The sequence below is a fragment of the Mytilus trossulus genome, chromosome 10 (genome assembly GCF_036588685.1).
Source record: "Mytilus trossulus isolate FHL-02 chromosome 10, PNRI_Mtr1.1.1.hap1, whole genome shotgun sequence".
NCBI lineage: Eukaryota > Metazoa > Mollusca > Bivalvia > Mytilida > Mytilidae > Mytilus > Mytilus trossulus.
In genome coordinates this window covers 68319668-68347547 of record NC_086382.1, presented here as the reverse complement: position 1 = coordinate 68347547, position 27880 = coordinate 68319668, and the positions used below count along the sequence as shown (strand labels likewise).

At 32.3% G+C, this 27880-nt stretch overlaps 1 protein-coding gene across 1 annotated transcript; it reads right to left on the bottom strand.

The window, feature by feature from the left end:
- Positions 1 to 2338: 2338 nt before the first annotated feature.
- Positions 2339 to 27211, bottom strand: LOC134686538 (baculoviral IAP repeat-containing protein 7-A-like). The gene is made up of 9 exons (XM_063546205.1): positions 26313 to 27211; positions 25571 to 25737; positions 24913 to 25039; positions 23112 to 23275; positions 14514 to 14571; positions 13910 to 14008; positions 8121 to 8204; positions 4615 to 4653; positions 2339 to 3492 (listed from the first exon to the last, which is right to left on the bottom strand). The coding sequence occupies exons 1-9, from the start codon at positions 27205 to 27207 to the stop codon at positions 3296 to 3298; spliced, it is 1830 nt and encodes a 609-aa protein (XP_063402275.1). The 5' UTR covers positions 27208 to 27211; the 3' UTR covers positions 2339 to 3295.
- Positions 27212 to 27880: the final 669 nt, after the last annotated feature.

The window sequence follows — 27880 nt, the reverse complement described above, 5'->3', positions numbered from 1 at the left end:
AATCTTATCCTAGAATTGAAAGTTCATATGCACCACAATTTTTTTCAAAGTTCAAAACATAGGGCTGTGCGGTATATTTCCAACGTTTATATGCCCTGAACTTCTCGGAGTTTAAAATTACACTAATTTTCTTCACTACCCCTACCTCGAATGAAAGGTTACCACAGATTTCAATGTTAACAAAATGCACGTGTTTATTTACTGGTAACATTCACAAGTTCTGTCTCTACAATATGGAACACAGAGAGCATAACTGGAAACCAGTATGTGAACAAAGTTAATTTTCTATGAATATTCAATTTCTCCCCATTCGAGGTTATTTCTTTAAAATCTGTGAAATAAAGCAAATTTGGTTAAATTCTGAATGTTCCCCTCCTTCTTCACCCTATATAGGTTGCATTTCTGTAAATATTTGCAATGCAATATCCCATAGGAACTCCTTTTACGGCTAAAACTGTACCACTTTTACTATGAAGTTTTGAAAAAAATCTTTTTCTTCACTATACCTACCTCGAATGAAAGGTTACCACAGATTTCAATGTAAACAATATGCACGTGTTTATTTACTGGTAACATTCACAAGTTCTGTCTCTGCAATATGGAACACAGAGAGCATACTGGTAACATTCCCAAGTTCTGTCTCAGCGATATGGAACACAGAGAGCATAACTGGGAACCAGTATGTGAACAAAGTTAATTTTCTATGAATATTCAATTTCTCCCCAAAAGAGGCGAGTTTTTTTTCGAAACAGCTGTATTTACAAAGTGCAACCTATAAGGTTGTCATTTAATATTATTTTTAACCTTGCCATAAAAGCGGGAGGTTTGACATGCCACAAGACCAGGTTCAACTCACCATTGTTTTCTTAAAATGTCCCGTACCAAGTCAGAAAAATGGCCATTGCTATATTTTAGTTTGTTTTTGTTTGTGTTACACTTTGCGTGTCTGTTGTGTCATAGTTCCCATCCTATATTTGATGGGGTTCCCTTAGTTTTGGTTTTAACCCGGATTTGTTATAATTTATTCTCAATCGATTTATGAATCTCGAACAGCGGTATACTACTGTTACATTTATTTGAGGTGTCTCTGTTGATCATTCACTCTGGCAAGAGCATTTACTAGTATCTACGGGGAACTTGTGAAATCTCAGGTAACATATAGATTGCACGTGGTAGTCAATTGTGGTGCAATCCGCTTATACAGATGTTCTAGTTCTTTATGTCAAATAAAAGCACAACAAATCTTTGATTTTAAATTGGAACGGTAACCACCAGCACCAATGATTCAACACATTTCGTGTCTACGCATGAACTATTTCGAACGTCATTCAATGCTTGTTTCTCGTGCAAGCAATTTTAGGAGGTGACTCCGCATCGGTAATGTTTAGTATAGTTTAAAAAAAGTTTTAAAAGTCCTGAAAAAAATTGTTTAGATGTGTCCGATTTAGTTTATTTGGCAAAAAAAGGCAAACGCAGTATACCGCTGTTAAAACCTCACTTATAAATTGAGAGATAATTAATCCGGCCTACAATCTAAAACAGAGCGAACCACGTCAAATATATAAGAGAAACACAACGGGATAACAAAATCACTGAAGAGCACCAAAAACATCCGCAATTATATATATTATAACAACTGCCTTATTCCTGATTTGGTAAAGGTCATTTTTGGAAACAAAGTTGGTTGAACACTGTTTGGTGGCTTGCTTAACCTCTCGCTTATATGGCAATGTAAAAAGGTTTCACTAATTAAAAACTCTGCATGGCAGGAATACTGTACAAAACAACACATAAAAAAACCACTCAACACGGAGAAATGCATAAATAAATGATATGATAGTACATTTAATTTCAACACGTAAACCACAGAATACATGTACATGCAACACATTTATTCAAAAACCAGTTGTTGGCATAACACTGGTAATGTTCTTCTCATATATGTTATGATGGTATGATACTAAACCCCTTATGGGAAGGATTGTGCCTGATATTCATACGATGAAATCATAATCTTTCAATCAGTTTAATTGAGATCTGGAGCTGGCATGTCAGTTAACTGCTAGTAGTCTGTTGTTATTTATGTATTATTGTCATTTTGGTTTTTTTTCTTTATTAAAAGAAAATATGCACGATTATGGTAACAAACATTTAAGCCAAATCAGCATCGTTTGGATATAGACAAAATTAAAACCATTCAATTAATTCCCAAATTTTTAAAGATGTTTTTTGACCTCAACTGAAATAAAGTTACCATTTCCGTTTTTAACAACAGACATATTGTTAAAGTTCAATATTTAGTTTTTCGAATAGTATATTATATAGGTGTGTACTCAGTTCTATCAAAACTTTAGATTTTTCAACCCTGCATATCACCATTCCCCATGCGAATTTTAAAAATCGGCTAAAAGATATGATCCATAATGTCTTTCAACATAAAAATTGTAGGATACGCTCTAAATTAATTACTTTGGGTACGATAAGGCATATTTCGTTAATAGTGACAAACAAAAAGGTAAAACATGCTACACAGCAGAACCTTGCTGACCTTTTTCATATGAATCAGAATTCCTTCAGACACTTGTCAAAAACAAGAGGATCAAAGAACACATTGTTTTATTTCACTTTCAGATATATATTGATGATGTTTTTTCCATAAAGGATCCGAACTTTTCTGATTGGGTTCCATTAATATATCCCCCTAGATTTTAATTAAAGAAACAACAGACACTGCTTCCTCCGCCTCATTTTTAGACTTATATCTCGAATTTGACTTACACAGTCATCTCAGTACCGGAATATATGACAAACGAGACGATTTTAATTTTGAAATTATAAATTTCCCCCACCTTTGTAGCAATATAGTTACTTGATTATTTTTCTTAACAACTTACTTTAAATTGAGATTTTGAGATTTTTTATTCTATTTAGTAATCTGCTATGATTTATTTCTTAGCAATTTTAATGACATATTAAACATTGAAAAATACAATAATGAACTTTGGGTTTATCTTCCGTTTATAAGGTCAAAACATCAAAGAAATGCTTGAAAATATATGTTCGATGTGTGTATTGTCCATGCTTCTTTCGATATTTACAGGCTTCCGAATGTTTCAAAGCTGCGTCAGAATGTTTGCAATTGATGTCGAGTATAAAGTGCTTCGAATTAGTTTCGAGTTGAACAAAGCTGTTCCCGATTTCAGAGGAATTGCTGTAGACTGCTTCCTATAATTTTCCACTTGATATAGATTAGGATTGTTCTGTCAAAAAATAGTTTTCCTTTAAGTTTGAACTGCTATGACAAAAACGTCTTTAACCTTTTCTTAATTTTTGTATCGCAATATGGACAGAAGTCCATTGCATATGCACATTTTTCACATGTCAGCCGATGTCCACAGTTCACAAAAAGCATGCATGTATCGTTTACTCTGCAGCGTATACATTTCATTTTTTCTTTCAACTTCCTATTCATCTCAAGGATCTTCTTAGGATCTGTTAAAAAAAAGTAGCCGGTACATTTGTTATTGTTAATAATAAAACTGTTAAACTTAAACGACAAGTCAATTATAACCAAAACGCAGAAACAGTTTAAGTTACACCACCACAATTCAAACTTGATCTGTATTTGTAGTAAGAGGCATTGTGTAAAAGTTTTATAACATTTGACTGAAACGAACTTAAGTTGGAGAATTGAAAAAGAAATTCAGCAATTATTTCATTTGTAAAGAAGTACAACTCTAGAACGGTGAAAGAAACGCCACCAACATTCAAACTTTATCTGAATTTTGTGGTAAATACGCATTTTGTATAAGTTTTTATAACATTTGTTGAGACCAAATAAGTCAGAGAACGGAAATGAAAAAAACAGAAGTGCGCAGCTTTATACAACACAGAGATCGAATCATGGACAGCTCTGAATTTGGATTGTGATTTATTCCCAAATTTAGCAATTTACGCAATATTTGACACAGAATGCAGGTGGTCTAAGAAATGAAAACAATTGGACCATTACCCTTCGTAGTGCAATGTCCAATACCTAACTACATGGTTATACTGAAAAATAATGTATTTAGAGTATCAAACAATGTTTTCACGATGTTAAATAAAAATTATCAACACATTATTTTTAAATCTAAAACATTATAAAATATATATCGTTGAGCTTTGGCAGCTACCAATGCTATCAAAAAAACTTTGACGCGCAGATACATGTGTGAAACATCAAGACAGTTACTTGACGGGCAGATACGTACGTGTTTAAAAAAAAACCAAGACTACAATCTGTAAAACTAAAAGAGACCATGAGCTCTACTTTTTGATTAAGTGCAAAGGTTTAAGTGTAGAGCGTAAATTTTACCAAAGACCATTACATGTTTAAAACATATACTGTCGTGATATTTAGATTCATGTATAACCTGGAAAACGAGCCGAAACGTTAATATATAATATTTATCATTATTATAGTTAGAATTATTTTCATTCTTTTTATTTATTTTACTTTCTCATTTATTTTTTAATAGAGGTCGAATTTATCTTTTGAAAAAAGAAAATGACAGAGTGATTTTTTTCTAATTATTTCTATCGGTACATTATATATCAAAACGTGAAAAATACCATTTTCCTCCGGCTTCTCTGTGATGATGATATTGCTAACTGCAAAAAAAAAAGGAGTAAAATTGATAACCTTGCAATTTGATTAAATGATAATATTTTCATCTCTTTTTTTTATATAAAGTACAATAACGTAACAATTACAAAGAACATGACAAAATACGACAACATTTTGAAACTGAGGTACTGACTACGTGATACAGTGTGTATCATATACGACTGTTGACGCTGTAAGTTTATTACATGACGTAATAATATATGAGACAATTTGTATTTGGTTGTGGTTGATTGTTTTATTCCTTGTTCCTTTTAGTTTTCTATGAATGATAAAAAAAAAGAGATGTGGCATGATTTCCAATGATTCAACTTTCAACCAAAGATACACTAAAGTGGATGTAGGCAATTGTACGGTCTTCAGTTGGGCTGACTATGTTTCCGCAAATTTAAAGTATACGTTTCCGCAATTTGTATTTATTATTTTCGGACATTTAACTAGTAAATTATAAATATTTGAATACATATGAGATAAATTATTTATTTTATCTTTTAAATAAGGTAAATGTTCTGATCTTATATCTACAATTTACTAGATGTAACTAGTTGACTCGGGTAAATATAAGTTAAGGGAACTCGCGAGTCTAAATCAACTTTTTTTTTATTTAGAATTTTGCTATTTTTTTTTTTATATTATTAAACTTTATCTTAAACCTGATAGAAATATAAAATGAAGATATGGGGTCGTCGTTCATTAAAGCTCACAATCAGCCTCCGAAAGAAGCATCCATTTTTGTTAATGTCCTTTTTCTCCTGTTGAACTTATAGGAGAAATATTGGTAATATCGAAATAAAAAAAAGTACAAAATTACAGAAATCGCTTGAATTTTACAATTATTTAAGTTTATGTACAGCTTGTTTGAAAACAATAATAAAACATGTAGGTCACCGATGAGTTAAACAAGATATTTCAATGTCAACGTCCAAAAATGATATGTTTGCACCAAAGGGAGATAATTTAGAGCCTTTTCAATGATATAAACATTTTTAAAGTCATCTGTGGCCAATCAAATCGATTTGTCTGGGTGATTTTTGTACCATATTATAAAGTTATAACTAAAAGTGTAATAAATAAAATTTGTAATAAAAAAATAAATGTTTAATTTTTTGCTGATTTTTTTTATACCCGCGAGCCTCCTTAAACTTCATTGAGAAATCTATGATGTGTTATTGAAACTGCAGACAACATTTTACATAAAGATTCCCGTTCGGAAATATGAAAAGGAGAAGATCGACTTCCTTCTTGAACAAAATACAAAACTTTTAAACAGTGAATGTGCTTCTGTGGACTTTGTACGAAGTGTTGGCTACAAATATTCTGCCAGAACTGACTTATGAACTCATATCAAGACTTATCGGACCACCGATTAATTATAACGGTGTGATTGGTTAAGCGCCGTCACGCGGTGACCCCTTATGAGACCGGATGGGGTTAGTAAGTTTCATATGGGGTTCATGGCGCGTTAATTGCGATGTCATCTTTTAATGTTGTTGTGTTTCATTGTTTATTTTTCAACAAAACGCCGCAGAAAAAGTCCAGCGTCCGATAAATTCGTTATACGGTTAACTACTGACCCCCTACGGATCCATAGAGGGTGAATAAAATGCATAGGGGACTCGGCCTCCGGCCTCACTCCCTATGGATTTTACTAACCCTCTATGGATCCGTATGGGGTCAGTAGCGAACCATAAAACTTATAATATCAGATTAGTGCTGACTTTTGAACATACGTTTCTATACATTTTAATGATGCATTTTACTAACATGTTATGATGACCTTCAACTTAATACATATTAATTTTTTAATTAAAGCTTTGCTTTCGATCAATAATTATTTCTTAATAATTTGCGGAAAAGTAATATTTTTCCCGGAAAAGTAAGATATTTATTTGCGGAAACGTAAACTTTTTTTTCCGGAAACGTCATCTGCTTTCCCGGAAAAGTAACGCCAATTTGCGGAAACTTAAAACGCCGCTTCAGTTTTGAGAAAAACCAATCCCGTATAGTCGGCTTGGTATTTGCACTCAATCATTACGTCATTTGTTTGTTTAACATCTTTCCTAGAGGTAAACAGTTCATCCACGACAGTGACCTGTCCTGCACTTTTGTGTTGACAAGATAGACAAATTATTTAAATATGCATTTTCTTGTATTTCAACTTCCAGCAATATATTGCCTGAATCTTTGAGGAGATAATTTTCATAATTTTCAGTTTCTGATACTTTTCAACTTCGTATTTGTTTTGACCATCACATTGTTTTGATTCGACAAACAATGATGAATCTCGTAGACGAATCACGCATTTGGTGTACCAAATTATAAGCCTGGTATCTCTAATGAGTGTTTACAAAAGTTTCCTCATTCTAATCTTAAACGCGGTCCAATTTTGTCCCATTTAAAGGTTTAGCAAATGTACAATGTAAATACGAATAAAGCGATAAATCATGATAAATCATTCTTTGTATAAACAAATATGATTTACACAACACATATTCTTAAACGGACATTATCAAGATGCCTATTTTGTTATTAACAATGTATTAGTTCATACGGAAGACTTCTTTCTTACAGAAAGATGGCATTCCTATTTGTGACGTACCAAGTGTTCCTCTCTTTAATATTCTTATTTCTTTATGTATATGAGGTGGAATTTTTAGAGAGAAGGTTCATAAGAAGAATTAAAAGAAACTAGAATTATTTTTTTAAATTAGGTTAACTTTCCGATATAAAGATGTAGTCCGCACACTTAAAAATTCAATTTTTATGGCAGTGTTGAATGAACCTACCCTATATTGATTTACATATCGAATCTAAAAATGAAAAAATAAAATGTAAATGGGGAATATGTCAAAGAGATAACAACCCGATCAAAGAGAACTATAGAGCCGAAGGCCATAAATTGGTCTTCAAACCAACGAGAAAATCATGGACCCGGAGGCGTGCTTCAGCTGTTAGTTAAAAACTAAACTTTACAAATAAAGAAGAGGTAATCGTATGAATTTACCATGAATATGTAGCAACATTTTTAGCATACAAGTTAAACATATATTTCCTAGTAAATACGGTATTCTAGATCTTGCAATTTTACACGTAATTTGTTGAAGAAGTGATGCTGCTATTTTTAAAAAAAAAAGGCAACAGTAGTATACCGCTAATCAAAAGTCCTTAATCGATTGTGAGAAAACAAAACTGGATTACCAATTAAAACCAAGGGAAACACATCAAGTTAAAGTGATAGCATATCACACTATTGATATTAGCTAAAGAGCACAGAGTCAAACTGATCAATTCAATTTGGTATTTGGGGAAACCTTATATTAAACCAGGTATTCTCATTTTTCTTTATGTCAAATTATTCCATAACAAACTCAGTACTTGAGAAATAAATAGCGACGAATCTAAGAAATACAAAAAAAAACTCTAGATATTTTTAAGGATTTGTGATAAACCTTACCTGCAAATGGACTTTGTTTAGTCTCTTCGTTTGGCCTTTGAAAGATTAAATCTATAAGATCTTCCACACAGAAATTATTGTCTCCTGAATGTATATATTAAAACAGATATAATTGGGTAAAGAGAAACATAATATTAGCAATTTTGCGCCTGTCCCAAGTCAGGAGCATCTGGCCTTTGTTAATCTTGTATGATTTTTAATTTTAGTTTCTTGTGGATAATTCGGAGTTTAGTATAACGTCCATTATTATTGTTCTAGTATACATAATTTTTAAAATCCATTGGGTGGCCTTCGGCTGTTGTCTGCTCTATGGTCGAGTTGTTGTCGCTTTGACACATTTCCCATTTCCTTTCTCAATTTTATTAGCATGTATTAAATTGATAGATAAGGCAAGACAACTTTTTGATTTCCTTTTATATTTGTATCAAATAATGTTCACCTATAATATTTCGGGTTAAACAAGAGTAAACACGTAAAAATGTAGCAAAGCATATCTGCATAGAGATATACAATATTCCGGTCTTGTTAAACACTAATTGGAAATTTAGATAATCTATTATACTTTAAATATAAACCAGTATAAATTTTGATGTTCAAAAAGAGTAATTCGGCAAGATGATCCAAATAAAGGTAACATACAAAAAATTAATGAATCATATAAAGTCTAAAAGTATAAAACACTGGTTAAACGAAACAATACACTTTCATTACCATATATAACCCGGGCTTTCAAATAAATATAGGAAAATGTGGTGTGAGTGCCAATGCAAAAACTCTCCATCCAAATAACAATTTAAAAAAAGTAAACCATTATATTCAAATGCATTTATTAATAACAACGGTGAACACTGTCAAATCATGTATAGTCTTCCATTAAGTATATCAATATTTTCAATCGTGTAAATCAAACGTGTCAAGTATTCACATGGTAATGAAAATGTCACTCTTTGACAATCCTACGGCCAAAGCGCTTTTCTTAATTTGCCTTTCAAAACGCTCAAATCTTAAAACTTGATATTAGAAGATGTGGTATGAGTGCCAATTGTTAATTCCCCATCCAAGCCACACGCCTTTTAAAACGGAGTCTTGTCTCACACCTAACAGCAAGTTATTAAGGTCCCCAAAATGACTTGTGTAAAAACAATCAGACAAACCAAAGGTCTTATCTATAAACTAGAGGCTCTAAAGAGCCTGTGTCGCTCACCTTGGTCTATATGAATATTAAAGAAAGGACGCAGATCAATTCATGACAAAATTGTGTTTTGGTGATGTTGATATACTTGTACATCTTACTTTACTGATCATTCTTGCTGCTTACAACTATTTCTATCTAAAATGAACTTGAAGTATTTTCAGTGGAAAATGATGGTAAAAATTTACAAATTTTATGAAAATTGTTAAAAATTTACTATAAAGAACAATAACTCCTTAGGCGGTCAATTGACCATTTTGGTCATGTGACTAATTTTTAGGTCTTACTTTGCTGTATATTATTTTAAAAAGTTAACAATTTATCTCTATCTATAATAATATTTAAGATAATAACAAAAAACGTCAAAATTTCCTTAAAGTAACCAATTTAGGGGCAGCAACCTAACAACAGGTTGTCAGATTTATCTGAATATTTAAGGGAAAATAGATCTCGACCTAATAAACAGTTTAACCCTGACAGATTTGCTTTAACTGCTTTGGTTTTTGAGTTATAAGCCAAAAACTGCATTTTACCCCTATGTTCTATTTTTAGTCATGGCGGCCATCTTCGTTGGTTGCCCGGGTCAAGCCACACATTTTTCAAACTAGATACCCAAAAGATGATTGTGGGCAAGTTTGGATTAATTTGGCCCAGTAGTTTCAGAGGAGATTTACGAAAAATGGTTGAAAATTGACTATAAAGGGCAATATCTCCTAAAGGGGTCAACTGACCATTTGGTCATGTTGACTTATTTGTAAATCTGACTTTGCTGAACATTATTGCTGTTTACAGTTTACCTTTATCTATAATAATATTCAAGATAATAACCAAAAACAGCAAAATTTCCCTAAAATTACCAATTCAGGGCAGCAACCCAACAACAGGTTGTCGGAATTAAATCTGAAAATTTCAGGGCAGATTGATCTTGACCTGATCAATAATTTTATCCCATGTCAGATTTGCTCTTAATGCTTTGGTTTTTGAGTTATAAGCCAAAAACTGCATTTTCCCCTATGTTCTATTTTTAGCAATGGCGGTCATCTTGGTTGGATGGTCGGGTCACGCCACACATTTTTTAAACTAGATACCCCAATGATGATTGTGGCCAAGTTTGATTTAATTTGGCCCAGCAGTTTCAGAGGAGAAGATTTTTGTTTAAGTTAACGACGACGGACGACGGACGGACGCCAGGTGATGAGAAAAGCTCACTTGGCCCTTTGGGCTAGGTGAGCTAAAAAAAGATTTAGAGGCTCTCAAGAACCTGTGTCGCTCACCTTGATCTATGTGCATATTAAACAATGGACACAGATAAATTCATAACAAAATTGTGTTTTGATGATGGTGATGTGTTTGTACATCTTACTTTACTGAAAATTCTTGTTGCTACAATTATCTCTATCTATAATGAACTTGGCCCAATAATTACAGTGTAAAATATTTTTTTCAAAATCTACAAAAATTTATGAAAAATGTTAAAAATTGACTATAAAGGACAATAACTCCTTAGGGGGTCAATTGACCATTTCGGTCATGTTGACTTATTTGTAAATCTTACTTTGCTGAACATTATTGCTGTTTACAGTTTATCTTTATCTATAATAGTATTCAAGATAATAACCAAAAACAGCAAAATTTCCTTAAAATTACCGATTCACGGGCAGCAACCCAACAACGGGTTGTCAGATTCATCTGAAAATTTCAGGGCAGATAGATATGGATCTGAAAAGCAATTTTACCCCACGTCAAATTTGCTCTAAATGCTTTGGTTTTTGAGTTATAAGCCAAAAACTGCAGTTTCCCCCTATGTTCTATTTTTAGCCATGGTGGCCATCTTGGTTGGTTGGCTGGGTCACGCCACACATTTTTCAAACTAGATACCCCAAAGATGATTGTTGCCAAGTTTGGATTAATTTGGCCCACTAGTTTCAGAGGAGAAGATTTTTGTAAAGATAATTAAGATTAACGAAAAATGGTTAAAAATTGACTATAAAGGGCAATTACTCCTTAAGGGGTCAACTGACCATGGGTCATGTTATCTTATTTGTTAATCTTACTTTGCTGAACATTAATGCTGTTTACAGTTTATCTCTATCTATAATAATAGTCAAGATAATAACCAAAAACAGCAAAATTTCCTTAAAGTTACCAATCCAGGGGCAGCAACCCAACAACGGGTTGTCCGATTCATCTGAAAATTTCAGGGCAGATAAATCTTGACCTAATAAACAATTATACCCTCATGTCAGATTTGCTCTAAATGCTTTGGTTTTTGAGTTATAAGCCAAAAACTGCATTTTACCCCTATGTTCTATTTTTAGCCGTGGCGGCCATCTTGGTTGGTTGACCGGGTCACGCCACACATTTCTTAAACAAGATACCCCAATGATGATTGTGGCCAAGTTTGGTTAAATTTGGTCCAGTAGTTTCAGAGGAGAAGATTTTTGTAAAAGCTAACGACGACGGACAACGACGACGGACGACGGACGCCAAGTGATGGGAAAAGCTCACTTGGCCCTTTAGGTCAGGTGAGCTAAAAAATGAGAAACACTTATGAAACACATTTACAAGCAACAACCACTGATCAAAAGGCTCCTGACTAAATATATGTGCAAAAATGCAGGGAATTCAAACGTTTAAGTAGGAACCAACTATCAACCTCACCAAAAACAATAGTGTAATATTTCAACATGTATAGAAAGACACACTAAAAAAATATCAATTGAAATGCCTTCTCTCAATCAAAAGACAAAAACCAAGTGAACAATAAATTGAACGAAAAATTTTGATATTTTACACAATGTTAACACACAATTAGGCATACAAGGGATGAGATGTTTTAAAAACAATATAAAAAAGTTAACCTGCCTGTGTGACCTTGATATTTCTTGGCGGATTGCGTTATGAGTATTTGCTTTGGAGATAAATTTTACTTAAAAGTCTTTCTTATGTTGTACTGTTTTACCACTATCCCAGGTTAGGGGAGGCTTTGGATCCCGCTAACATGTTTAACCAAGCCACATTATTTATGTATGTGCCTCTCCCAAGACAGGAGCCTGTAATTAAGTTGTTGTCGTTTTTTTTTGTGCTACATATTTGTTTTTCGTTCAATTTTTTTTTTATATAAATAAGGCCGTTAGTGTTCTCGTTTGAATTGTCTTTCATTGTCTTATCGGGGCTGACTATGCGGTATGGGCTTTGCTCATTGTTGAAGGCCGTACGGTGACCTTTAGTTGTTAATGTCTGTGTCATTTTGGTCTCTTGTGGACAGTTGTCTCATTGGAAATCACACCACATCTTCTTTTTTTATAATTGTCACAAATACGACGACTTTACTTTTTTATAGCGTTTATATTTCCCTGTTTTCAAGATAATCATGATCATATTTGCAATGACGTCACTTATTACATTGAAAGTAATATCTTTATAGTTTTGGAGCGGGTCTTACTGATTATAAACGGTTCATAAAGGGAGGGGGCATGATGGCTTAGCCTTTGAAGGGTTACAAAAGGCAATTATTGAAAATACATATACTTCTATGTAGTATTTATAATGAAAATTCAAATAAATAGAATTTAAACATAAGCAATGAATTGGCATGTTCATCGATCCTTATGTGGAGTGATGAAATACTTTCTATCGCGCTACACTGTACGGAGTATATACGGTTTATGATGGTGAAAGTTCCTCCATCGTTCAATTTACATCCATGGAGATACCTGAAGCCTATTCAATCTTTTGACTAAATATATCACAGTATTACTATTTAGGATACTTCGGCCTTCATAAATTTAGAAAGATATGGTATTACACAACCTGCTGTTTACAGAATGTTAAATCTTATAGTCCTTAATGTCCTAAATTTTTCAACATTATTGTTTATCTGTTGTCTTATAGCAATGTGTTCTGTGTGATTTTTTTATCTAAATTAATTGTTATTCTATAGATTGAAGAACGGCTATATTATTTGTATCTATTCTACATTTCGAATTTTTGAGCTGTACTCTACAGTACAACCAATGCTACTAGTTTTATTCGGTATGATATCAACAGGTTAAAAACTTTCAGCCTTCCATCCGATTTTACAAGCATTTATTTAATTCAAAAAAAACTTGTTCTTTATTGTTATGCAGTTATATTCTTGTAATAACAAGCACATTTATGGATTCAGTTCATGTTCTGCACGTAATCTATCTTAATTTACATTTTTACTTGTCTTTTGTTCTCTCAATTGATGGTAAAACTGAACGGAGTACAGATAAAAACAGAAGATGAAAAAAATAAACAAACAATTGCATCGTCCAACCTTGCACTGGGCGGTTTGTTTAAAGTTTAAAATCTGTCATTCTTTGATCCGAGCGTCACTGATTATGAACACGAACCGCGCGTCATATCTCCTTATTATCATAACAGATTAAATAAGAATATCTCTTGTATGATTTTTTTTTTAATTTTGGTTCACTTTCTTGTCTATAACTCAGTTATTGAAACAAAATTTAAGAATTCAAAACAAAATAAGCAATAGAGTTAAAAGTCCTGTTAGAACATACAATTATAAAATTATTATAAAATGCATTAATCTCACATAAATAGAAATTACCTTTTGATTTAATGTATCGATCAATCGCATATTTGATGTCATCAACCTTGAAATCCATACTTAGAAGTTCTTTTACAACTGCATTGTCTTTTAAATTATCTAAATGTTAATTAAAGATATAGCATACACATTCACTTTAGATGGTGTTTAAATTATGAGTGGAAACTGTTAACCTTCCAGTACACATAAACCACAGATCGTAACAGTGTTTAATGGTGCTCAATTTTAAAATTTATGCTTTATGTTTTCAGAACAGTTTCTGGAAGTGTGTTTTGGTTCTCGTCTGTTCTTTATTGACAATGTTACCTGCCACTCGATGATTCTTCCAGGCCTAAATTGATATCTTCTTTATTTTCGTAAAACATACATTGAAACAAAAAGAAACGAATGAATATCTGTAGAAATTGTATAAAGATCAACTATACAACAGAAACCTACAATACACCGAATTTTAGGTAGTTATTTAAATTATTTTTTTTCAGATTTATTATCATAAAATCAGCATTCTGTACCAATTTACCCTAAATTAAATTATTTACATCCATATTTAATTTGTATAAATATATTATCGGTCTTTAAAGATAAAGAACATTAGATTTTGTACCTGACAATCCGTGGCTGTGTTCTCCCGGTGTAGAATTGTTTTCAGCACTGCGTCTCTCCTGTCAAAAGAAAGCAGTAGAATTCTTTTTAAAAATTAAAAGAAGGATTGTATGATTCAAATACTGGTTTTGTGTCACCAGCTTCAGACGTTTCTTATCATTGTATTATGTCATAACTGGTCATAATGATTTAAGGCCCACTTCGATTGTCTGCTTTATTTACTCAAAAATTAAAATGCTACACTGTAAGCGTGTAAGCTGATAGTTTTGATGACGTATATAAAAAGGCAACGCACGTCTGACCTCACTATTATAATGAATTGTAATAATACAATTTTTGAATCTGTTTCGGGTATTGACGTTTATTTATTTTCCTGTCTCTATATAAACTCATCAGAGATACCAGGACTAAATTTAGCATATACGCTAGACGTGCGTTTCGTCTACAAAAGACTCACCAGTAATAATAATAATAATAATAATAATAATAATAATAATAATAATAATAATAATAATAATAATAATAATTAAACTGTCAATTGTTCTTGAACAATTGAGAGGTCTTTCCTTTTGTAATGTAAAATACATGTTCCAACAGACGTAGAATGTATTGAAAAGGTCAAGGTCAATCTTAAAAAGCTCGAAAACACACTAAAAATCCTTTATATAAGGTTAAGAAACACTAAATTCGCTATCTGGGACATGACCTTGACCTGTGACCTTTTGACCTTTGTCAAGGTCATTAGTCCCCAATGCCATTACTGAAGACCCAAGGGTCTAGGACCTTTGGTTATATAGTAAAAGCTGATTTTGTCTTTTCAGAAACCTAAAACAGGGGTTATGCCCCTTATAAAAAGGTCAAATCATTTTGGTCAAAATGTAACAAAGTTCCGCTGTAATGACCCAAACATTTCCACTATTTAAAACTTCTGTAAGTATAATGGTTTCTGAGATTATTCCATAACAAGGTGTTAGGTCAAAGGTCAAGGTCAACATACAAATTTGACCTTGAGGTATTTTTCAAAGATACATGAATTGATGATGATTGGTGAAGATCCTAGGTGTCTACGACTTACGGTTTCTGAGTTTTGGTGGCCAACCGACACCGGTTAATTTTCATAGGGGCATAACCCTACCAATGAGTCGTTGAATCTTTTCGATCCAAATGTAACGAAGAACTGGGGTCTGGTCCTGAACAAATTTCACCCTTCGTTTTTTTTCTACCTATTACGGTTACGATGTTGGAACGATAACAAGGTTTTTGAGATTCGGAGGGATTACTCCGAACCGACAAAATATTTCGACTCACAGGGTGAGTTCCAGATAGGTATTCATGACACCGATACAAAGTGTGAACATGAAAGCGACATAGTTTATGGTTAAGGAGGGAAATTTTTTCAAAGTTTGGCGGAACAAAAAGAATAATAATCAGAAGAAATACAGTAAGGTCTTTCCTTATAGATAAAGGAAAGACCTTAATAATAATAATAATAATAATAGCTTTACTTAGAGAGAGAGTAACTTATTTGGATTATAACAATTTTCAATAGCTCTCTTAATACAATAATAATTTCATTAAAAATAAACAATGCATCAATAATACTGATAAATAAATGTTATATACAATTCAAAATAAAATAAACAATTATGATATGGCATTACAGTAAAACTATGATGGCAATGTTAAAAGTACATAGATTTGTGTTTATGTTTAAATTCGGATACTGTATTTGATTTTTTTATTGAATTGGGAAGAGCATTCCACACTTTTGGTCCAGTATACGAGAAACTAGACTTATACAACTCTGTATTTGGTTTTATAATAATAGAATTATCTCAGGATGATAATCTCTTATTATATTTTTGGTTTGCAGAAGCTGATACAAAAAGACTGGACATGTATTTTGGAGCTAAGCCATGTTTTGCCTTATACATTAGTAATGATTTGTGATAAAGTATTTTTTGTGTGATTTGCACAATGTTACATTCGTGAAATAATTCTCTTGAAGATTTGGTGTAATCATGTACGTCTAAAATTATGCTTGCTGCCCTTTTTGCAGTTTTAGTAAACTATCTAATAGAAAGTAATTACAGTTTCCCCATTTTGAACAACAATAATCTACGTGAGGTAAAACGTAAGCGTTATTATAGTACATTTGTCTAGCTTTGTGATTTAAATATTTCTTTATCCTTTTTAGTAAAGCTAAAAAAGAGTTACCTTTTTTGTTATATAATCGATATGAGAAGACCAAGATAGAGATGCATCAATAAAAACACCTAGAACCTTTTCACATGTACTTTCTATAATTTGTTGTCCATTTAAAGCCAAATTGGTATTTTCATTTGATGTAACGGAATGCTTTTGTTTAGATCCAATGCATATAGCTTTCGTTTTAGATACATTTACAGCCATTTTATTGCCATCTCACCAGCGAAAAATATCTTGTAAAACCGTATTAAGTTTTACTGATGCAACTTTTGTTTTGTCCAATGACTGATATTGTGCTATCAACAGCAAATAAATCGGCCTTATGATTAGAATTAGACAAAGGGAGATCATTAATAAAAATTAACAACAACACCGGTCCTAATACGGATCCTTGAGTTACACCCGTTTTTTGTTTTTGTACGTCTGATAATGTATTTAAAATAGATACTTTCTGATATCTGTCAGCCAAATATGATGTAAACCAACATAGTGAAGTATAAGCAAATTTGTATTTGTTTAATTTTTAATTAAGCAGTTCATGATTGAGAAGATCAAAGGCTTTTGCTAGATCTAGAAATACTGTTCCATCAAGATCGCCATCATCAATGGCTTTAAGCCACTTATCTATTAAAGCTGTTAACGCAGTTTGACAAGAATTATGGTTTGCACGAAAGCCTGATTGCATTCTATACAATAACTTGTATTTATTAAGATATTTTTCTAAGTGTGTGTTCACATGTTTTTCAAGGATTTTAGAAATGAGTGGTAAAATTACAATTGGTCTATAATTAAAAACATCCTGTTTTGAGCCTTTGTTCTTATAAACTGATATGACTTTTGCCAGTTTAAATGAGGATGGAACAATACATTTTTTGATACTCAAATCAAAAATATGACAAAGTGGTAGTGAAATAGCATGAGAAAACATCTTTAAAAATGTTGCACTTATGGTATCAAGGCGTGTTGCTTTTGATTCATCTAGTGCTTTTAGTTGTAAACACACAAAATCATAACTCATAAGTGGTATAGAAAAATACATGTAATCTGGTACATGACCCGATATAAAATCATCAAGTTTGTTAAAACAACTACTAGAATTGTTGATGTTTTGATCTATATTAAGATTATCTGTGATATTTGTGAAATATTAAGCATTAAAAACATCAGCAACGCTTTTTGGTTCTAAAATTTCCTTTTTGTTACAATCACTTATGATTTTTATACTGGTATGAGTGTCGGTACCGCTGACAGTATGTAGGTGCTTCCATAATTTACTGATGTTGCCAGTGACGCTCGAATCCCAAAAAGTTAAAAAGACCAAATAAATTACAAAGTTGAAGAGCATTGAGAACCAAAATTCCTAAAAGTTTTGCCAAATACAGCTAAGGTAATTTATGCCTGAGGTATTTCAAAAAAAATATTTTTTCTTATCGATTTGATGTCTGTCAAAACCAAAAGTCTTATATATATATATATATATATATATAACTTTATTTCCTCTACCATATAGATTTGGTGTTATTGAAAAATATAAATCAGAAAATTTATAAAACAAAGAAATTAGGTTACTGCTTAAAGTTAATAAAAAAAACATGAGCACTATCAATAATAGCGATAACAGACAAATCTCCTCTTTCGATTGTAGAAACCTCTGCAGATTTTTTCCACATGACGAACACAAGTCTTACAGAAAAAAGTTAACATTTTCTAATTTATATGACGTATTGCATGAGACAACTGAGTGGGATTAATGTTAATTATGTCCTGTCATAGATCATCTTTTTTGTCTTGTGTAAAATCACAGGGTAAGTGTTCAACTATATTTAAGAAAAACTTGCCACATTTTTCATAAAGTAAATGTTCGTACCATAGAATATAAGTCAATAGCATACTTAGCTGGAACACGTTCGTTTGAAGTCATTTTATTGCAATTAAGGATAGGCAATTTAAACATCAAAACAAAAGATGAAGTAGCATAATTATGTGCTAGTTTACTGTAACAGTTTAACGTTGGAACAGCCTTCTTATCTGTCTAACATATTTCACAGAACTCCCTTTAAGTAATTTCGACAGTTGATGAATCTAAATAAAAACAATTGCATTTATATTTTAATACTTTACTAAAATGGAATTTTTATCAGTTTTTTTTTTATAAATATATCACTTTATAGTCGCGGAGCTTGTTCAAGCTACAGGTTAGCGAACTTAATTGTCAAATTTCTATTAAACATACATGGAAAAAGCGCTTTGGTGTGAATGGATAAAACACATAAACATAGAATTTTAAATAAATATAAGCCGAAACCTCTTACATGTTTATTGCTTTTAGAAAATAAATAGGAAAAATTTTGGTCACCGTACTCGTTTTCTAGCTACACAAGGAATAAATGTTGATCTCTCTTGAAAGCACACATCTTTATAATATCTGATAGAAGTAATTGCATCACTAAGACTTATCAGACATTATACGACATATTTTACATCATACGATTTATTGATTACATTTTAGGACAATATAAAAAAAGATGCTCACTAGAGTCCCCCATTACCTTGTATAGTCCAGTCAATCTAGCATAAATTTGACCCTAACCCGAAAGTAATTGCTACAGAAGATTTTAAAAGTTTTAATCTTTAGCAATATACCCAAAATATACTAGTATACAGTAAAAAGTCCCATAAAATTTTACTTGAGGAAGACTAAAAAAATCATCATTTAAAATTCCTTTGGAGATTTACATTGAAAAGAGAGATAACTCTTGCAAACAAGAGGCTCTCAAGAGCCTGAATCGCTCACCTTAATTCTTTTGGTTAAATCTCTCATCAATGATTATTTTGGCTTTTCAATTTATTTAAATGTTCTTTGGATCGTCCTATTTTCTTCAAAAGCCAAAAAAAATAATCATTTTCTCCTCTGTTCTACTTTAGCCATAGGAGCTATGTTTCTTGACATACAAGGAAATAAAATATAAAATTTATACTAGATACTCTGAAACTCATTTAGCCTTAGTTTGGCTGAAATTTATACAGCAGTTTCAAAGGAGAAGATTTTTTAAAGTAAGTCAACATGATGAACAAATTGTGAAAAAAAGTCTTTAAAGGGCAATAACTCCTTAAGGGGTCAATTGACAATTTTGGTCAATTGACTTATTTGTAGATCTTACTTTGCTGAACATTATTGCTGTTTACAGTTTATCTCTATCTATAATAATATTCAAGATAATAAACAAAAACAGCAAAATTTCCTTAAAATTATCAATTCAGGGGCAGCAACCCAACAACAGGTTGTCTGATTCATCTGAAAATTTCAGGGCAAATAGATCTTGACCTGATAAACAATATTACCATGTCAGATTTGCTCTAAATGCTTTGGTTTTTGAGTTAAAAGCCAAAAACTGCATTTGACCCTTATGTTATATTTTTAGCAATGGCGACCATGTTTGTTGATAGATCAAAACTTCGGATACACTTTACAAATAAGGTACCCTAAGGAACATTCAATTAAAGTTTGGAAGTATTTGGCCCAGTAGTTTCAGAGGAGAAGATTTTTGTAAAAGATAACTAAGATTTACGAAAAATGGTTAAAAATTGACTATAATGGGCAATAACTCCTAAAGGGGTCAACTGACCATTTCCGTCATGTTGACTTATTTGTAGATCTTACTTCGCTGAACATTATTGCTGTTTACAGTTTATCTGTTTACAGTTTATCTATATCTATAATAATATTCAAGATAATAACCAAAAACAGCAAAACTTCCTTAAAATTACCAATTCAGGGGCAGAAACCCAACAACGGGTTGTCTGATTCATCTGAAAATTTCAGGGCAGATAGATCTTGACCTGATAAACAATATTACCCCATGTCAGATTTGCTCTAAATGCTTTGGTATTTGAGTTATAAGCCAAAAACTGCATTTGACCCCTATGTTCTATTTTAAGTAACGGCGTCCATGTTTTTTGATTGATCAAAAATCGAAGCACACACTTTGTGCAGGATAATCTAAGGAACAATCATGCTTATTTTCATCCAAATCCATTCAGTAGTTTCAGAGGAGAAGATTTTTTAAAGTAAGCAAATATGATAAACAAATTGTGAAAAATTGTCATTAAAGGACAATAACCCCTTAAGGGGTCAGTTGACAATTTTGGTCATATTAACTTATTTGTAGATCTTACTTTGCTGATCATTTTTGCTGTTTTTAGTTTATCTTTATCTTTAATAATATTCAAGATAATGACCCAAAACTGCAAAATTTCCTTGAAAGTACCAATTAAGTGGCAGCAACCCAACAATGGGTTGTTTGATTCATCTGAAAATTTCAGGGCTGATAGATATTGACCTAATGAACATTTTTATCCCTCTCAGATTTGCTCTAAATGCTTTGGTTTTTGAGATATAAGCCAAAAACTGCATTTGACCCCTATGTTCTATTTTAAGAAACGGCGGCCATGTTTTTTGACGGATCAAAAATCGAAGAACACACTTTGTGCAGGATACTCTAAGGAACAATCATGCTAAGTTTCATCCAAATCCATTCAGTTGTTTCAGAGGAGAAGATGTTTTAAAAACTTGTTAACGACGACAGACGACGACGACGACGTCGACGACGACGACGACGGACGCCATGTGAGGAGGAAAGCTCACATGGCCTTTTAGGCCAGGTGAGCTAAAAACAGCAAAATTTCCTTAAAATTACCAATTCATGGGCAGCAACCCAACAACGGGTTGTCTGATTCATCTGAAAATTTCAGGGCAGATAGATTATGACCTGATAAACAATATTACCCCATGTCAGATTTGCTCTAAATGCATTGGTTTTTGAGTTATAAGCCAAAAACTGCATTTGACCCCTATGTTCTATTTTTAGCAATGGCGACCATGTTTGTTGATAGATCAAAACTTCGATCTTCGAGCAATTTATAAACTAGATACCCTAAGGAACATTCAATTAAAGTTTGGAAGTATTTGGCCCAGTAGTTTCAGAGGAGAAGATTCTTGAAATAGATTACGACGACAGACGACGACGGACGACGACAGACGACGACGGACGACGACAGACGAGGACGGACGACGACAGACGACGACAGACGACGACAGACGACGGACGCCAAATGATGGCATAAGCTCACTTGGCCCTTCGGGCCAGGTGAGCTTAAAAGGCAGAACTATCATTAAAAATTGATAAAAAATTATAACTTTACCGCTTCTATTCATCAGAATGGATTGATTCTTGATATTTTAGCCGTCTTTAGAGTATTACAAACAACTCTTCTTTTTTATATCTAAAGGTGTTTTCACATATTTTATCAAGCTATAGATAAATTTCTTTAGATAAGTAAGTTGTTGAAAAAAACATGATATACAGATATAAACAATACCAAATTTTCGCATTATTTTTTTCAAAACGGTTACAAAGCTTCAAATTTGCAATTTCTTTAAATTAATGAAAAATGCGCGAAAAAAATAAAACTACCAACAACACTTCGGTTTTGTACATTTCATGAGCAGAAGATTATATGATTTAGTCAAATACAAACTTATAACACAATCAAAGTATCATATTTTACACAAATTTCAAGAAATACAAACTTATAACCCAATCAAAGTATCATACTGTACATAAATTTCAAGAAATACAACCAAAAACTGACCAAAGAAAAATGCAAGAGTTACCTCCCCTTCCAATGTTAATTTCCATAGGAAATTAAAAATGCTGATTTTGAGTTTTCCTCAAGTAAGATTTATGGGACTTTTCTCTGTGTATATAAAAGGCATTATGCTATAGATTAGAATTGAAACATTTTCTGTTGCAATTAGTTTGAGGTTATATCTTAGTTTGACTGGACTAGTAATACTATTGATTTTCATATGTCTTTAAAATTACTATTAATTAATACATAATCTTGCAGCATGCTTTGTCAGTTGAAAACACATTTGCACTATCAATAGACCTCTTTCGAGATCATTCGTCACAGGAAAAAAAAACGTAAACTATGCGCGGCTTTATGACGTCATTTACCAGATAGAGGGGTCGCCTGTATTCCTACGCTATTTTAAAACATTCATGAAGCGTCTTAGTGATCGTCATTGGGCATGATAAACTAGAAATAATGTGTGTTTTGTAAGTACTTAATCCAATTCCCTAATGAAATTAGTGCTGATTGTCAATTATAATTAGAATTAAATTTGCCAAATAAGTTGTGTAAAACAGCATAATGATTATAGTTTCCAACCAATTGCTCAAAAATGGAACTTTTACAGTTACAGTATTAGAGACTTGGGTTCATTAATTAGAATTAGATATGATAATCAATATACTATTAATATGCCAAAAATGATTCTAAATTACGAGTTCTTACAAAGGTCAAACATATGAAAAAACTGACTTGCCTCTGTTTTTCTTTTTATTTCTTCTATAAATTCTCTACCTTTCATTTTGATTAAAAATTTACAAAACGGGAACCATCGCGCATGTTCTTCCCATGGGACGTCGCCTTGCTCCCAGTGTCGCAGTCCTCCATCACAGTAATGACAGCGAACAACATCTTCTTCGCCTTCATTGGCACAAAGTTCATGTAAAAAAGAACAAAAACAACCTCTCACATTTGAATCTCTATTTGTACCGGTACTTGTTTCTTATATATAATGTCTCCATGTCAAACGAACACCGCAATGGATTGTGTAATGTATGGGTATATCGTGTGGCTCTAAGTCTTGTCTGAAGTCAATGCTAAATATTCGGTAATTTTCGCGGATGACAAGATTATTAAACATGAATTTGAATTGAACTTGGACATGTATAAAACATTTTTGTTTCATACATTGTAGATGTAGGGCAAAACGTACTTTTGAGTCTGACTGACCTTTATAAAGAAGCTAATGGTAATATCTCAAGAGATGTGAAGCTCTAAATTCAAATATGAAAGTCAAAATTATTCAAATGCTCAACTGGGTGCAGCTTGATTCGACCGCAGAGGTCGTACCCTGAAAAGCTAAATATTTGAAACAGCATAGGTTTATGTCACATTATTAATACAGCTAAAGAACTTAAAAAACTGTTACCTATTATGTTCCAATATCCAAATATAAATACACGATTAGATGCTACATATCCAGGAAGATCAATAATTCAATTTATTTATTTTTTCGTGAAAACATAAGCTAGGGTTTGCTTCATAATGTTTTTTTTTATAATATAGCATTTCGCAAATTAATGAAATCTATAAATCTCCTTTAGTGTCTGTGAATTGTGCAGAACATCTCTAGTTTTTGATGGTGATTAAATATTTGACATATCCTAGAATTCTGACACCGAATAAACATGGTCAATGATAATACAAATTTCAAATTGGATATATATATCTTTTATTAACCAATATAAAAAATCTAAGTACATGGTTGGATTGGATATACCAAAGAACCCCTCAATGCAACGTTAGATTCAGACTTTGAAATTGATAAAAAAAAAAAGAAGCAATTTATACAAAGTTTAAAAAAAAAAGTGCTGCTGTTGGCTCCTTTTTTCTAAACTTCAAATGGAATTACGTGATACATTTTGGTTGAGTTCCAAAGGCTTATATTTGACTTATTGTCCAGATACCAAAATATCATTATTTTTTGCACTTTTTACCCCTTATTCATAAATCACTGGGAGAAACTGTTTTTCAAATTGTAAAGGGGCACAACTCTACAACGGTAAAAGTGACCTCACCATAATTTTGATCTAGGTTTTGTAGAATTAAGCATTGTGTATAAGTTTTAAAAACATTTGGTTGAAGAAAACTTAAGTAAGAGAACGGAAACCAACTTTGGGACATATGGACCGACAAGGGTAAAGTATCGGTACAGCGGGGGCATAAAATTTAAAACGATCACATAAATCATTACACAGCATAAAAACTATAAAAATCCTTACATCCAATAGAATATAGCCCAATATTTTGATATTTGCAGTTATATGTGCCAATCTGATTCAAATGTCCATTCTACGTTTGATTGAATTTTGACTTTAAAAGGTATGAATCACAAAAACCGTAGTTGTCTGTGTTGTACCCAGCCCAACGGGAAATTTTGAGAAAACCATGGTGTAACCGGGTTATACTAGATAATACTGGCCAATTGGGTATTTCAAATTTTTCACGAGGATACACTAGTCTAACAGACTGTTAATGCGGGCTGTAGGGAGAATTACCTGTATAAAAGAAACCAGCATCAGCTAGTATTTCAGGGGTTTGTTCAATATCTCTCCTCCAATCTCCATCAAACGTTGCTATACGAGACATCTTGTCATCAAAGGCAGCATGCTTGGCATTATAAATCTGAAATGATTCAAACTAAAGTTTTTTTATTTCTTCTTTTCATAAATGAATTCCGATGTTTTTGGAACACTTGATAAAATTTCAATGAAAATGATGTTGCATTTAATTAGTATAAATGTTGGTTACAACTGTACCGTAAGTTTTTTTGACATATTATATGGCAAATACATGTACGTTTTCACCAAATACATGTAAATTTATTGTCACTGTTAACTGTTAATTATATTTATTTATTATGTATAACTATGATTTTTTTATTGGCAGTTTACTGCATTCGTGTTTACATTTATCTAATATTCCCTTATAGTCATACTTTAATATCTTGCACCAAGTCAAGGCAGAAGGAAACGCCGTCTTGCGAAAAATGTACATAGGATTACACATGATAAAAAAATAAAGATATTTTAAAACATGTTGATGTTTTCCTGTAACTTATAATCAGTATTTTTGTCAGATTGAGATATCTTGTACGTAAGACCTAAGTTATTTTTGTTTACAACTACTAGTATACAAAAGGTGTATCGAACTCACCTTACGCCAATCTTGTTGAATATTTTCGATGTACTCATCTCCCTTTTTGTTCTTTAGAAAGTGACATTTCGGGTTGTGACGAGCATGCTCAGTCCATGCATTATCCTTTGAATCCCATTCTGCTAATCCCAAGTCACAACAAAAGCATCGAACAATATCATTGTCTCCTAAAATAAGGATACACATTAATTAAAAGTTTAATTTATCACAGTGTGTATAGAGTGTCAGAGGCTAGCTTTTAAAAAAAAAATATTTTAGCGTCACTGATGTTTCTTTTGTAGACGAAACGCGCATCTTGCGTAAATACAAAATGATATCATGGTATCTATGATGAGTTTTTTTTGTATTATCTAGTCATCTAGTTGCTTTGGATTGGTTTAAACGATTGAATTTGAATTATTTCCGCCCCAAATTAGTATCCTTCCCGCTCGTATATTATTATTATTTACGCATTGTGTTATAAATCAATTCGTTTTGTGGCTGCCGAAGACTATTTCTAAACAAATAAGGGATACATTGTTAACAAGTTGCTGCAGATGAAAAAAGCACTTACCAGCGGTTTGCTAAAGGTTGAAATAAAGCCTTCCCTGCGACTGTTCACAACCAACATCATAGTTCGAATTATTGAAATATCGCCATGTTTTTTTTTTTCTTTTTGCAATTATTTAAAAAAAAAAAAAAAGGAAATACTTTTGAATTCATATTCTTTTTTATTTACTCGTTCAAAAAACATTAAGCTTACCAGTGTAAAAGTACCCAGCTTCGGCCAGACACTGAGGTGTTTGTTTGTGTGCAAATCTCCAGTGGTCAAATGACCTGAGTCTTGATGAATAAGATTGATACTGAGGATATTTATATTCTGGTTCTTCCAATCTGGAGAAGTTAGCATCAATGGTAAGTTGACTATTCATAGCATCAGTTGTTTGCTGAATCGAATCAAATGGTCTGTTGAATATGGGTTCAATGAGCGGTATCTGGGTATTTGACTTGTCTATATTCTGTTCACTTTTCGTTGAAACTGTCAAATTTTCTACGGGTTTCGTTACTAGAATCTGTGGTCTGAATCCATTTATAATTATCTGACCATCCAATGAAGGCTGATGAGAAGTATCAGATTGAGTGTTTGATGCATGGTTTATGTCAGATCCATCCATCTCAATCTTTTCTTTAAACGCTCGCTTAACAAGAGGACAATTTGGGTTTATACGAGCGTGTGCCTGCTTTGGTGTTTCTTTGTTAAACCAATCTTTAACCGATGTTTTAATTTTACATTCAGTACATTGCAAATCAAGTTCATGATAAAGGTAAACAAACCCAGCATCCTGAAGCATTACAGGCCACCATTTTCCTTCTTTTGTAGGCCATGACAAAAACGTACTCCGCAACATATCTACGAATTGTACATGCCATTTTTGTGGTATTCTGGCAGTACGGCTACGTCTGTTATGCGTTCTCGAATGCAAATCAATTTCTTTTGATGGTGCATACTTTAATGGAGAACTGTAAATTTCGCCTGTCTGGCTTATCCGTATAAAAGCTAAAATGTAGTTTTTCTTCATGGTATTAATTTTCGAAGCATGAAGCAATGTTGAAGCCATGCGATGACAAGTATTGTTATGTTTCGTTCGTGTTTCCATCGTTGGCATATATACCAGTGTCATCTGTAAACAAAATGACGTAGCATTCACATGACTGTGTACTTGTATAAGCGTTTGTTTACTACATAACATTCACATGTGTACTTCTATTAGCAATTGTTTTACTGTAATTGGGAGTGTTCCTCATTGATTAAAATTGTTAATCGATTTTAGTTTTAATATAAACGAATCTTTTCGGGAGCAGTTATCACTACCTGATAGTTTCAGTTTGTAAAATCAGTTCGACTAAAAAAAATAATTCTTATGAAGTTTAAAAATTAAAAGACGGTTTGATATTCGATATTTGATCTGTGCTTTATTTCAAATACCGGTAATATATATCTAGAGAATAGTTTTTATACTGGTTGATCATTAAACATTTAAAGTAAGTATAATTGTAAAAATAAAGAACATACACAGTCTTTGGAAGAAGCGTATCGATAAAAACGTTTCTTATATCACATAGCGATATTGTCTTATATCAATTGTAAATATGCAGACATTCCATGCGAAAAATGATGTTTTCGGCAACGAAAAAATAAGAAAATACTAACCTTAAAACTTATTATTCAAATATAAACAACAATTGAGTCTAAAATACATTCAGAAGTTAGCTAGAAGCAAACGTTTATGGCCGTGTACAATTTAAAGTGCTGTGCTTTTCTTATATACA